The 15,063-nt window shown below is 35.4% G+C and overlaps 1 protein-coding gene across 1 annotated transcript; it reads left to right on the forward strand.

Moving 5' to 3' along the window:
* Positions 1-47: 47 nt before the first annotated feature.
* Positions 48-13,927, forward strand: stxbp3 (syntaxin binding protein 3). Its single transcript, XM_088926607.1, has 19 exons — positions 48-116; positions 2,432-2,481; positions 2,997-3,078; positions 3,368-3,444; positions 3,638-3,710; positions 3,919-4,019; positions 4,610-4,755; positions 5,050-5,140; positions 5,244-5,368; positions 5,726-5,833; positions 6,301-6,358; positions 6,512-6,577; positions 8,598-8,678; positions 9,322-9,457; positions 9,749-9,855; positions 10,106-10,207; positions 11,700-11,785; positions 12,768-12,916; positions 13,253-13,927. Exons 1-19 carry the CDS (start codon positions 71-73, stop codon positions 13,357-13,359), a joined length of 1,791 nt encoding a protein of 596 aa, XP_088782733.1. The 5' UTR covers positions 48-70; the 3' UTR covers positions 13,360-13,927.
* Positions 13,928-15,063: the final 1,136 nt, after the last annotated feature.

Raw genomic sequence — 15,063 nt, forward strand, 5'->3', positions numbered from 1 at the left:
CACAGACCTCTAGGACTGAGCTGACATTGTACTGTGGTGACGTAACGGTGGCTTCCTGCAGAGAAACAAGATGGCAACCGGCTCAGAACACGGGCTGAGAAACATAGTTTGGCAAAGTAAGTTCTTCAGACTGTCAGGTTTTGCAGTAAAACAGTTTTGATTCACAGCTGTGTATTTTTACTATGTTTCCTGTTAAACACGTTTTAGTGATTGCGCCTGTATTTTAATGGCCGTTGATGATAAAGGAGCTAGCTGTTTCCCAAAATTTCCGAATGCGGAAGTCTGGAATGGTGGAGGAGAGTTACTTTCAGTTTTCTGTGCTGACTGGGGTTAAAAACATTTTGAGGCCACCCTGGTTTAAATAACAAACACAATTTGTTGTATGATTCAAGCGCATCGTTTTTTTTTTGTAAGCAAAAAACATTTCATTTAATCATAATGTTTGTGATGAGACGCCAGGCAACAGGTCGCCACATTGGATTTTTTTGTAATCTTGTCTCGTACAGTACCTGATAAATATTGATCGTGACGCGCTAGATTTGGGCGTTCAGGTTAGCTGAGCTAGATGGTTGAACTGGATGACAAAAGCGCATTGAATTGTAGCTTTCCTTAACCCTACCCAGTGTACACTAACAAAGCACAGCTACACGTCGGTTGCTTTGAACCATGTTTGTTTTTCTATGTTGTATCGCATATCATGTAATTTGTTTTTCATTTCAAATTAAGTGTAGCTTGAAGACATGAAAAAAAACCTCTTTATATTCTATAGACGATGCTCAGTGACAGCTTGGACTACAGCTATTAGTTTAATAATTATTTCCGTATTTGGCTAAGAAAGGAATTCAAAGTGAGCCAGAAATATATTAATGCTATGTAAAAATTTAACATTTGGGATATCTAGATTTCCAAGTGAAACCTTGTTACCCCAAAGACTTTATAAACATCCCAATATTTCTGGTTTCCTGGACAAAATAGTTTCCCTTCTAACAAAATGTATTATTTACGGTTTAAGTTTAAATAATTTAAAATCCACAAATAGGACTACTCAGTCATCCACAGAACTCGAATGCACAGAACAACGATGCTTCACAAATATTAACAAGAACATTTTAATACCTTAGCGCAAAAAGGTTTTGTAACTTCTCTGTAATCATTGAAGCAAATAAAAATCTTTATTATGTGCTTGAACACATGACCGTTAATTTGTGGAGAATGCAATATACAGACACACAAGAGAGAAAAGACTAAAAAAGAATGCCAGTCCTGACTCCTGCTTTTGTCAGTTTCATCAGATAATATTTTAACAGTAGCTTATTGTATTGTTAGCAGGTATTTGTATAAGAAATTTTGGAATGAGAATTTAAAACTAGTGAGCTAGTTAACCCACGGTTATCATTTCCTTGTGCATCAGATGGCATGTCCTAATTTTTGTTGAATAGTCTTCCATACTGCAGTGATTATTTCTGTTAAAAAGAGAAATTGTTAGTCTCTCCAGATTGCTGAATCACTGGGCCTTATCAGAACATTGGAACAGTCCTTATGGATCTGGGGTTGTTTAATGGTTACTTGAGAAGATGGAAGGCTTATTGTTCCCCATTTGTAGTTGGAACTCAAAACTTTTGACGTTTTGGCTTGTGAGATGTTTCTGTATATTTCTTTCTGTATATTCCTGCTGTGTGCCTGTCATTCCTTATACCTCCTTGCATGTCTCGTCTAGTATAATAGTCTTAATGAGATGGTTGAGGGTAACCCCTCTTCAGGTGACAAGGGAATTAAGCAGAGTCCAGACTACAGAGGTGAAGTGAACATCTTTATTTCGGCTGAAGTTAAGGCACCATACAGCATAAGAGGAAGAAAAAAGTTTTTCTGTTCTTTCTCTTTCTCTGCCCATTCCCCTGGCAGCACTGTCTTTATGGCCTGTTAACAGGAGTTAAAATTCTCATTTCCACGCAGCCCCCTCTTCCAGCAGCTGGATGACTTTCCTTTCTTGCTTTTATTTTATCAGAAACGTCATTTGTAGCTGCCTGTAGTTCACGCATTGTTCAGAATCTCAAGGACGTTTTGTTAACAAACAGCTTACTATACACAAGTTCATTGGTGTTTTGAGTAAACGTGCTATAGTTTAGATAAACAGTTTCTTATTTGTAAATCATCCTACAGTTACTATATAAATCTGGAATGAATTGAGATTGGTTTTTTGTGTGCAAGAATGCACAGACATGAGTAAGGTAGTGTTGTTCAGGTAGGTAGCAGTAAAGATCAAAGTGAGTTAGCATTTACGGCATAACTCTGTGTTATGTAGAGATAAGTAATCTAATAAGTTAGCTCTTAAATGCATTACAGTATAACTGTTGTATAATACCCCTGCTTTCACATACTCTCATTTAAGCATTTATTATTCCCGTTAATTAAGGATTTGTTTTATCTTTAGGAATAAAGGACACAGTAATTGAAGATTGCAGAAACTCTCGAGGATGGAAGGTATATCTTTGTCATACCTGATGCTAGTGTATCATTAACAGTTACAATACAATTTAAATTTCCTGGAATAAAGCTGTATTGTATTGTCTTAAATTTTGAGAAGGCTTTTATCCAAATTATTTTCAGGTACAATGCTGGTGATATTGTCTGTCTTCAATGAGAAGAATAAAGAAGTACTGTATATTAGTACCCAATAATGCTTTACTGTGTAATAAAATTAGTACATCATTATTGTAACATGTTTTTGTTGTACTGGTTTTTGATATTTGGTAATATACAGTAGCTTTAATCTGCCTTGTATTGTGCTGTTACTCTGCTTAGATAACAGCACAGTACTAGGGCTGTTCATGTACCCAATGGCAATAAGTATTATAGGGTGTTCTGGATACCATAAATAATGTAAGATTTTTTTCTTATGCTAGTATAATTGCTTTTGAGCTTGATATGTTATTGTATGTATGTGCATGAATCTAATATAATTATATTAAAATGGTTACATTTTTATTGGATTTCAGCTGTTAATACTGGATCAGTTCACCACCAAACTCCTATCATCATGCTGCAAAATGTCAGATCTAACATGTGAGAGAATTACAAGTAGGTAACCAAAATATGTGTGTTGGAAAACTTCATTTCGGTTTTAAATTAGGTTTTGCATCTTATGGCTTTACTGTGTAAAAGGAAGATCAAGGGCACTGATATTTTATGCAGTGCAGTTTGATGAAGTGCAATGTTTTTGGTTATAGAAGTATAGGAGAGCTTTTTGAAAATACTGAAGAAAGATATGCTGTAGCTGTAAAAGGCTGTATGCTCTTGGCGTAGTTCTGCAGAGAAACGTTTTGTGTGTGAGTGTTTATTAATCTGACAAATGTTGTCTCATCCGCAGTTGTGGAAGACCTGTTTAAAAACAGAGAACCGGTGCCCGAAATGAAGGCTGTCTATTTTATATCTCCAGTAAAAAAGGTTTGTGCAGTGTTAAGCTCCATTCCTCAGTAGAAACAAAAAGTGTTTTTGGTGCAGTGTGAGAGTCTTTTAAAATGCTGTTGCGTGAAAGTAATTTGATATGATTGTTTTCATGGACTGTGCATGAAGCTAATATCTGTCTTTGTTAAGACTTAGGTTTATAATCTGAAGGGAACTTTCTGTCCGTTTTCAGAGTGTTGAAGCGCTCTGCAGTGACTTCAAGAACAAACCAAAATACAAAGCAGCACTGGTGTATTTTACAGATTGTAAGTATATCATTAAAATTATTTTGCTCTGAGTGGAAGTCTTTACTTCCAAGTTACAAATAACCTTGATTTTTTTTAACACCTAATATATTTTACTAGGTGGCCTTTCATTTGTTTTTTATTGTCGGCATGTATTCACTTTTAACTGAAGAGAGAACATTTTAAGTGCTGTGTTTTATTAAAGTTTGAATAAAATGCTTTCTCTTAGATTGTCCAGACGAATTGTTTAACAAAATGAAGACTGACTGCGGAAAGTTAATAAGAATTTGTAAGGAAATAAACATTAACTTCTTGCCCAAAGAATCACAAGTAAGTGTATTCTGTTTTTGTCAATGGTAACTTACTGGTATTCTTTCCTGAAATGTATGTGTTAACATAACTCCTTGGAGAATGATTTAGCTGTGTGAATTATCTATTTCTAAAATATATATATAGTTCTTAAAATACTACAGGATTGAACTCATGTTCTTTACATCCTTACATGTACTGTTGATAGCAGCAGATGAAACGGAATCTTTTTAATTTTGCCATCTATTGATGTATATTTGGTTGTGCTGAAGAAAGAAGTTTAATTATTTTTCTGGGAATGACAAAACCTTACATTTTGAGTTCTTGGGGAAAACAAATCTTAAAGTGGACATGATCCTATTTAGGGCTCCTGAATTTATATTACTGTATGATGTAGTTTTGGTCATTGGTGTGTTCATTTTGTTTATATATTGTAAATCTGTAGTCACTTATCTTTTCAGGACTGCACACCAATAGTTTATTCCAAGGATTAGACTGTGGAAAAATGAACAATGTTGCTCTCTCTCTGCATGTTGTTTCTGAACATTTGAACTATCCTACGTACATAAATAGTAAAATAAATACTTTAAACCCTGGTCTCCCTTTTTTAGGTGTTTGTGCTTGACAATTCGGCTGCCTTCAGAAGCATTTACAGCAGCTCCAGTGAAGATAGACAGAGCACATTGGAGGCAATAGCTGATCAGATTGTAACAGTGTGTGCAACTTTGGAAGAAAACCCTGGTGTTAGATATAAGCGGTATATATGTTTTTTTGTTCTTAAGCATTGATACCCCTTTTTATGAATAGTCAAAACTTTTGTTGTAATTCTGCTGTATTAAACTAGTGGTTATTGTTTAATAAATTACTTGGCTACATTAACAATTACTGCCGATTAACATACTGAACCAACATAAATGTTCAAAGGAAGAGGTCAAATTTGTATAATCACTGCAGTAATATATTTTTAAAACCATTTTTGTTGTAAAATATGCAAAATAGGTAGCATCATTCACATTAATGTAAATGGACATACTGTTTCTGTTTATAAAAGGGAACCTTTGGATAATACAAAGATTCTTGCTGAACTGGTAGACACAAAACTTGCCAAACACTATGAGATGGATGAAAAGTGCAAGAAGAAGGTGAGATTGTGTTAAACACTAGAAATTTAGAAACAAAACTGTCTTGATTATTTTGCACTTAATTGTTTTTCGTATCTTAAATTGTTTTGTACTTGTTTTGCAGGGAAAAACGCATGCACAACTTTTGATAATTGATCGTGGTTTTGACCCTGTATCTCCAATCCTTCATGAGCTGACATACCAAGCTATGGCTTATGATGTGATCCCTATTGAAAATGATGTATATAAGTAAGTGTTTTTAACATCTGTCTTCTAGTGGATGTTTCTGTAGCGAGTACTGTAATGCAATAAAAGCAAAGTGAATTTACTATATTAAACAGGTTCCTAGGTCTTCTCTTCATCTTTTCCAAAGTTAACATGGCAATGGTTCGGTTTGAACGGTGCTTATAAGTTTTATTTATTAGTAGTGTAAACCGATTTACTTTTTATAATCAAAAGTAAGTTTCTTAATGGTGCGGCATGTATCCCATAACAAAACGGTTGAAAGGCTGATTTCAGAATGATCCCGAGAAATCGACTGTTCCAGAATGTTCCAGCAGGAACAAAACGGGTGCCTGCTGTTTTGATATCGCATTTTGTCTTCAGGTACCAGACAAAAGAAGGACCCACTTCAAAGGAAAAGGAGGCGTTTCTGAACGAGGATGATGAGCTGTGGGTCAAGCTCCGACATATGCACATAGCAGAAGTTGCCGAGTAGGTAGATTGGAATTCTTTTATAGAATTACCATGTTCTTTTCATTTATTGCTCTGATTATATACTGATTCTGAATTCAAAAGTACAGTAGCTAAAGGTCGGAAGAAACAATGCAGTTTAGAGGTTTCAGCAATAAGCTGACATGCATCTATGAATTGTACTGAATGTCATAAGAACACGCCATATTGAACAGGAATTTTTGAAGTGACCAAAATCTTTTCAGTTTTAAATGAGGTAAAGTTGTATTACTTTGAAGGGCCAGGTAAAAAGCTCCCCCAGAGTTCAAGAACTTGCTAAAATGCAATATTCAGTTTGATACTTTGCTGCATAAGAGGATCCTTATAGGGTTTCTCCCTTTAGTTTTTAAAACTGTATGTCAGTTGGATTATACTGTGGTTCACACCTAGTATATGAAGTATATTTTTAAGTTTATTGAAGTTGTATCCATTAAATTATTTCATGATAGACAAATCCCAAAGCAGCTGAAGGAAATTTCTTCCAACAAGAAGCGACCGGATGAGAAGGTTAGATTTTCTTATTTGTAATGTGCCCTTCTTTATAAATACCAGTTACTCATATTCGAGTTATGTGGATATTGAAGAATTAAATCATTGATTTTGAAAAAGGTGCTTCATATATTGTGTTCCAAGGAGAGTTTTTTTTTTGTTTTTCCTCAGATTACAATCAGTGGTTTGTCTCAGCTCATGAAGAAAATGCCTGCTTTCCGTAAACAAGTTGCACAGGTCAGTGACACTATTTGATGTACATTATAACAGTTTTTTGTGTATTCTAGCTTTGCAGAGTTAAATCGAGCTTTAAAGCAAGTCAGCGCTGTTAAAGTCGGAGGAAAGAACATTGTAGTGTCCGCTATGAAGGGGCTCCCCCTAGGAGCACTGTTAAGAACTGCAAGCTGTTAATAGTGGAAGGAGGGACTTGTGTGTTGGTTCTAGATATTGGGGTTTCACCAGCCGTTGAGGGATATGTGTGTGTCAGTAATGGGGCGAGCACCAGCCTAGTCGTAGGCTTGCCTGGCTTGAGGGTCTGCTGAAAGGGCAAAGTTTCCATTCATTCTCCTTGGCTGTACCCTTCTGTTGCCTTTGTGTTTGAATGAAGCTTGAGTTATGGCGGACCACCTCACCTCTTCATTCTCCCCATCAGCGCCTATCGCTTCAGTGTTTTAGTTTTATGCACCACGAATGAAATGATGTCACACATTGAAAACGAGACAGTCAGTTTAGTGGGACGTCCTTGCCGCCGTGCAGCAGTCTATTGTCGTTAGTGAGGCACGGGTTGGCCCGACCCAATTTAAAATGATAAAAGTACTGACCCGGAGCCGGTCCGAACCCGCTCCATTAGAGACTACACTCAACAATATTCGAACATTCATTTGATCAACATTTATTGAAAAAGTATATCCATATTCCTTGTTTTAAAGAGATTAAAGTAGCCCAGTCTTGTGACTGTCATTTTTGTAAAGTGCTTCACAATCGATGCAGATAACGTAACCTGTGCTTTTTTCTTCTGTTGTGCTGACTAGCTTGCCAAACCTCTCCCACCTGGCTCTTTTGTCCCTCTCTCTTCTTTATTTTTATCTCGCTGTTCTGGAGTTGTGTCCTGATCTGCTCAAACGAGGTTCCCATTATGTTTTTTTCTTTGTAATACACTGTTGTCCGTTTGCTTACATTTTCTCCTGTTTTGCCTTGTGATACAACCAGTTAGGGCTTAAATATGGTAAAACGTCCGTTTTAAACCTTAAACCCACTTTAATGTAAGATACAAATGATTGGTTTTCTGCAATATTTTGCTTTTTTGGTCATATATCATACGAGTTGTCATGATTGCGTGGTTACGCTGTTTACGTTTTGATACGTGAGTGTGGTTCGACCGTTGCACTTATTATTGTTTGTACCATTTTGTTCTTACTTTGAGTTTGAAAGTTCAAAGTGTAATTTAAAGAAGGAATCAAAGCAGAAGGATCACTGGCTCAAATCTGGGACTCTGAAATGCAAATATTGCGACGATAGTGACAGCGCAAGTGCGATTGAGATGCAGAATAGAAGTGAAAATGCAAGTGAGGTAATTTGTGAACTATACCAGCAGTGCCGTAATTCTAATTCCAACAGCTTGATAAATGTGATGTGCAAGAAAGCAGAAGGTGTGCTTGATGTGATGTCTTCGTCTGCTTCAGGACATGAAGATGTCTAAAGCTGTCCAGCTTGGATCCAGATATCACTTCTCTGATTGCTCAACAAAAGTAGCTCCATTCTTCACATTAACGTTTTAAGAAATAAAAACATTTGCAAAATATGCAGCTTTGTTTGTAAAAATATTAGTACTTTTCATAAAATGTAATTCAATATTAGTTATTTTTAGTACATTAATAGGTGGTGATTTTTACAGGAAGAAGTGGACGTAGACATAGGTGGTCCACCGCATCTGTGACCTGGTGTAAGTGGTCCGCGGACCATAGAACTTTGAGAACCACTGATCTAGTACATTGAAACCTATTGGGACCATAAACTGTTAAACAATTATTTGTGGTAAACAGGAGAAAAAATGTAATTTCACTGATTTAGACAAGATGCTGAACAAAAGGTTATGTGATGCCAAGACGTTTAAAAATAGCACATTACTAATATTGTGTGTTGGATTCAGTATTAAGCTGGTTTAGTGAGTGGAATAATTATGGAAGTGATTGAAAACAGGTAAGACTAGAATTGGTGAAGCTGGGATTTTGAAAACTGTATCCTGGTGTTTTTGCAGAAAACCGTCCATTTGAATTTAGCCGAAGACTGCATGAACCATTTTCAACTGAGCGTGGAGAAGCTGTGTAAGGCAGAACAGGTACTGTCATTAAAACCGGTCAATATTCAACACACTCTGTCAGAACTATTGAAATGTGTTAAAGAAAAGCAGCAATATAAGCAACATAATGATTTGGCAATGGTTTTGCAACCTTATGGTAAAAAGTGAGCAGGGAGCGTTGCATTCTTATAGTAGCTCTTTTCTGTCATGGTTTGGATAATACTTAGGCATTAAAATTATTTAAATAGCTGCATCTGTTCATAGCTGGAATGTAAGTAGACTTGCTATGCTGATTATTCAGACTTGCTTGGCAAAATGTTAGTGTATTATATTGCTGATGTTTAGCTTGCTTATAAGTAATTTAGTGCATTGATTACATAGAACTTTAAACTTCTTTTATTGAGTGTTTGTTCTTGCATGTGATGTTAGTAGAATAGCAAGTTGGAATATCTAACCGCATAAGGGCCTTCATTTATGGTGTGCTTTGGTCTGGTGGAAGGTGACACAGTCTTGTTGGTGTACTTTAATTTTCCACTTGTGCACAATGTAGACAACGTCTGCCATGGGAGTCAGAATTGCCCATTGCTTCCTTGTCATGTGGAAACTAGAAGGTTCCCCATTAAGGTTAGTTATCGACTCCCTGGCTTGTAGTAACTGATCGTGGGCAGTTCTGTGCTCTTAGGACCTGGCTAATGGATGTGACGCAGAGGGACAGAAGGTTAAGGATCCAATGAGAACTCTTCTTCCAGTTCTGCTGCATTCTCATTCCACTGATGACAAGATACGAGCTGTGCTGCTGTACATCTTCAGCCTAAACGGTGTGTTTTTCATGGTGATATTTTATGGAGGACATCAGTGTAAACTAATTTTAAAATTAGCAGTGGTCTTAGAGATTTTTTTAACCTTCACACCTTTCGCTGAATTTTGTAGAGTAACATTTGTTTTGTGAAATGGCAGTAGAAATGTTATATCCCTGTAAAGTCCTAATTTTATCCAAGTAGTCCGCAGTAATACCCAAAACAACAGAGCCTTGAATGCTAAATGTAGGAAATAATTCTTTTTTTTTGAAGAATTAATCTCAATTTTTTTTTTCCTGTTTGTGTTAATAGGGACGACTGAGGAAAACCTTAATAAACTGATTCAACATGTCAAAATTGAGAATGAAAGTGAAATTATTCTGAACTGGAAGGATCTTGGAGTTCCGATTATCTCCTCTGTAAGCAATCATTTTACAGACCCATAGGTCTATGGTCTTTGCTCGTTGTGTACTGCATTGTTCTGTTTGAGATTACATGTCTAAATTGTTTTTTCGTTGTAGTGATATATATATGGTCTTATTAACAGATCAATGGAAAAATGCTTTAGAGCTTATTTAAAATGTGCTATTTAAAGAAAATTTAAAATTTTCTCCTTAAAAACTATTCTCCTTAAAAGACTGATAAATCTGAAAAATTATATTTTTCCAGCAATCATTCTTCCAGCAACGTAAGCCAACAAGAAGAGATCGTTCTCATGAAGAAAGATACAATCTTTCTCGATGGACCCCTGTGATTAAAGATGTGATGGAGGTACACAGAATGTATTTTCTTGTTTCAACTGACTTCTGCTTCTTTAGCCAGAGTTTAATAGGTTAGATGTCTTCTATTTGGTATCACAGTTTATTACAGTGAATTAGCCTAGGTAAATATGCAGTGTCATAGATGGTTGTCAGTGTTTGCTGTTGAAAGCTAAAATGTAATCTCATGTACATCAGGTAATGAACAACTGGCATGGTAAATGTAAGTAGTTTTATTGAATTATAGTTTTGGTGTCAATTAGTTTTTATTGTCTTTCCATTCTCTTTAATGAAGGTCTCTTAAAAGAGAGCAACATGCTACATGAAGTTCTTAGTTTTGAAATCCCACAGATATGTTATGAATTGAATTAGCTGATGCTTTTATCCAAAGTGACATGCATTTGCACCCATGGGTGTTTTACTGGAGCATTATTTACTTTTACAAACAGTCTTCTCTGATGAGGGAGAAAGATTCACGGAGCTCTTTGTAGATACGTGATAGATTTGAACCAAAAATACTTTTTATGCCTTCAGGAAGAGGCATTATAGAAAAAACACAATGAGAGTGCTTCATGTACCATGGTGCATGGCTTGGGAGCTAGTTGTGTTAAGTAGAGTACATCCAGTTCTTTGGATGAGAGACTTGTCTGTTACAGATTAACACCCTTACCCAATACAACAGAAGTCTTCTTCACTACAGCATTCGGGTAAAGCATCTTCTGAATGATCCTAATAATAATAGTAGATCTAGTAACAGGGGAGCTGAATTCTCTATTGATATGCCCAAAGCTTTAATCACTTATTCCATTCTCCTCCCTTTTAAATAAATCAAGTGAACATTGTTTTTGATTTCTTCATAGACTTTGGGCACTGTATGTCGACTACTTTTTTAATTGTAACAACACATCTTTAATGGCCATTTGCATGTTGACTGAGGTCCAGCCTGGTGCAGGTTAAGAAAAAAAGTTGAAAGCCATTTGATCCTAATTTAAAACCAGTTATGGAGCAGGTGTCACTGTTATTAAATCTGTTATCATTATTTCAAAAATGACCACTGAGAGGAATTATAATCTAGGTCATTGCGGTGTTTATTTCTTGAGAATACAAGTACAGGTAAAATGAAGAGTACTGTTTTTAAAGCCACAAAAGAAATTTGCCTAAATGAAGAAATCTGATCTAAGGGTCAGGAATACAATCTCATTACAGTATCTAGGTATGGTCACCTCAGTTGGCAAGGTAATTGATTTTCATTATTTATTGAATTATTTTAAATTTACTAGGATACTGTTTATAAGGTGGTATTTTATTCTTTCTTTTCACTTCATTTTAAGCCAGTTATGCTTTAAGATGAATGAATTCGTTCTTTTTTAGCACTGTATATCCTTACTTGACCAGTCACTGAGTATATTTTTGCCTTATATTTGTTGGCTATGTTTTTGTGACATTTTTACTTTAGTGAATCAATGTAAATGCGATCTTTTTGTATTTAACTTGTGTGTTGCCAGGATACTCTTGAAAACAAGTTAGATTCCAGGGAATGGCCACACCAATCTGAATGCCCTTCGGCTTGGAATGGATCTGGAGCTGTAAGGTATGGATAGCTATATATATACACACACAATGAGCATACAAAGAAACATATCACTGCATTGTCTAGCAGTTACAGTAGCTGTGTGCTGCATTGGAATTAAACCAAGCTGTACAAGAAAGCCATTATTAAATGAGCAACATTGCATTGTCAGATTTGAACGAGCCCTCAGGAAGGGCAGCTAATGTAGACCATTGACTCAGTCTTAAGCCATACACTGTTGTTGCCTTCAGTAACTACACGTAGTAGAAACTTACAATCCTTTATCGCTCTGCACATCTGCACCACACTGTCTGATATCCATCAGGGTGAATCAAGAAACTTGATTCATCACCTAAAGAATTCTTGGCTCCCCTGCTTGTGGGTCCATCTGAGGTGACTTAGTCCAGCCTCCAGCCTATCAGTCACAGATGTATTGATAAATGGTGCCAGATGGATACTTTGTGTTTTTGCTGTTTTTCACCATTCCTGATGAAGACATGTCACCTCCTTATTTTTCTAAGAGCGTACATAGTAAAAGTTTATTTTGTTGTTAAGTTGATATATATATATATTACATCTGCTAGTATTCTGCATATTTTTTCTTTGGATTGTGGGAATATGGTACAAGCTTTCAGTCATGTTGTTAAAGTTGATAGCTTGGTTTCTTTAAAGAGATGACTGAATAAGACTATGCAAGCGAATTGCTAACTACCAAACAGGCTAGATGGGTTGAATTGCCTTTCCTTGTTTGTAGCCTTTCTTATGTTCTTAAAGATGCACCTGGTGTTTGAAGCCATTTCTGAAACAGTAGGAAGTAGACAGTAATAACAAGTGAGTGAGACTGTAAGACTGATCTTTGATTAATGACATCAGCTTATGAAGCAAGTACTGCTGTTCTAAAATATCTTGCGTATATATGTGTACATTTTGATTTGACCCATAAGCCACATGCACTGTTGGGAGACTTTCTTCATAGCATTACCATGATATTTCCTATGCACAGTGCTCGGCAGAAGCACAAGCCAAGCAATCCAGATGACCGAAAGGGTGGCTCAAGACTTATCATCTTCATAATTGGAGGAGTTAGTTACTCTGAGATGCGCTGTGCGTATGAAGTGACTCAAGCAGTCAAGTCCTGTGAAGTTATCATTGGTAAGTATTCTGATGGTCAGACTGAAAACTCCTATTTTTTTCTTTGTTCCGTGTGGCGGCATATAAGGCGCAAAAGACAAGTCTCTTTATATGATTTTTTTTCTAGTTTCAATAATTCTGTGTGAAATTAACTTCTACTTGTTCCATTATAATAACATACTACAGGTTAAATTATGAATATTTAAACCAATTCTTCCTTTTAACATGATATACATTCAGACTCCTTTTGTAAATTTTTGTAAATTGTAAAAGACAAATTTTGTAAATTTTGTATATTAGTTTTACAGGTTAACAATGTGGTAAAAGAAAAAATAATGCTGTAATTTTATCCGACAGGCTCAACTCACATTGTGACACCCAAAAGCCTTCTGGATGATATAAAGTTACTCAACAAGCGTCCTGTAGAACCCTTTAAAATAATCGACGAAAGCCATAATGCTTGAAAATTAAAATATGTGAAAAAGAAGAAAATAGTCTTGAATGGGAAGATTGAAGGGATTCTTTTGTTTCTGTGGGTTTTTGCATTTTTAACTACATCATTGCTATTAACATGAAAAGGCTTGTCTCTTTATATTTTCATAACCCTCAAAGTATTTATTCCATGTTGGAAAGCAGTGAGGACTAATTAGACTTGAAGATTTAAAACGCTATGTATAATTTATATATTCAAACACTGCCTGTTGGTCTAATAACCATTTTATAATCTGCTGCTGGATTTTCACTTTAAGGTAAAAGCCATCATATTTTACCGTCTACCAAACAACTGACACGAGGCTTGGATTAAAAAATTAACAGTTGTTTCAACAGGCGCAGTCGCAAATCCAGTAAGATTTAAAAGAAATCCTAGCCAGACTATTGCTACAGTATGTAAAGTAAAAGTTCATTTTCTTACTAATTTAAGTCAGAGGTATATTACACATAAATTATGTTCCATAAATGAATGTGGTTAAAACACTGTAACGATTGCATGTATTAAGCATTTTTATCTAAAATAAAAGTATTAGTTAATTATTTTGTCTGTTCATTTGATGTCCAGTTTTTTGTTTTAATACTTTTTCATGTACTACACAATCTCAACAAATTACTAATAAAGGACAGTTTAAATATTTATAATTGTAACATTTAAATATTTAAATAATTCACAAACACTGTTGAATAGACCATCACATTTTACACCCCCTAGCTCTTAATAGCCAAACAAAATGAGGATGTAGAAACTTTCTTTTTAATTTACATTTTCTATCATTTAAAACATTCCTCACTGAGCTCAAGCACCTTGGGAAAGTTAGAACAAAATACTTTGGGACTTATTTTTGTCAATACAAGCTGGAAAGTTAAATAATCCAAAGCCTTTGGGATGAGGAACTATTTTGGAAAAAATATCTTTCATAGGTGGAGAATGTAAACCTTGTTCATTAATAATTGAAAAGAAGAGATTTGTATAATGTGTAAAACATTTGATAAGATACCACAACAACAGGGTGACATTATACTTTGTAACAAAATATGTAAGGTGGTATTATAGAGCTATGGCATGAAGAGGAAACAGAACAACTCAATGGGAATTTAATAAGAGACTTTTTTGTCTGTGATATCCAACGTTAACAGAGCAGAGGTGTCATATTTAGCTAAAGGGCAATGGGTGGAACATCTTCTCAGAGGACCTGATGAGGCTTCTGTAATCCAATACACGAAATATGGCCTACTTTCTTTTCGCTACACATGATAGCATGTTACATATGTAATTAAAATTAAATTGCAAAGTCACAATATAATCCCTTAATTTTATGCGGGTAGCCTGTTATAGATACTGAAACCCAGATATAATATTGGAATCAAAACCTCGACAACACTGAAAGAAAATTTAAAGAACACGTATCAAAAGCACAAAAATGTGGATTTTCTTGTTAGGTTTTAAGAATAGTAAAGTAAGGTTAGAAAAAAATATAATTACAGAATGCAAGAAAAAAGCAGAACATTTAAGAGGTACAGTATATTTATGTACAAATATTGGTTAAACAATACTGGTTTATTGGTCATAGAAATATTGGAGTTAATCAGACTAGTTAGTAAAACTGCAGAGCAGGGCCCCATCTTGTGTTCAACACTTTAAATGTTACCTCATCCTGTTTTCCACAGGAGGGGTA

This window comes from Atractosteus spatula, chromosome 11, assembly GCF_055471065.1.
Source record: "Atractosteus spatula isolate fAtrSpa1 chromosome 11, fAtrSpa1.hap1, whole genome shotgun sequence".
Taxonomy (NCBI): Eukaryota; Metazoa; Chordata; class Actinopteri; order Semionotiformes; family Lepisosteidae; genus Atractosteus; species Atractosteus spatula.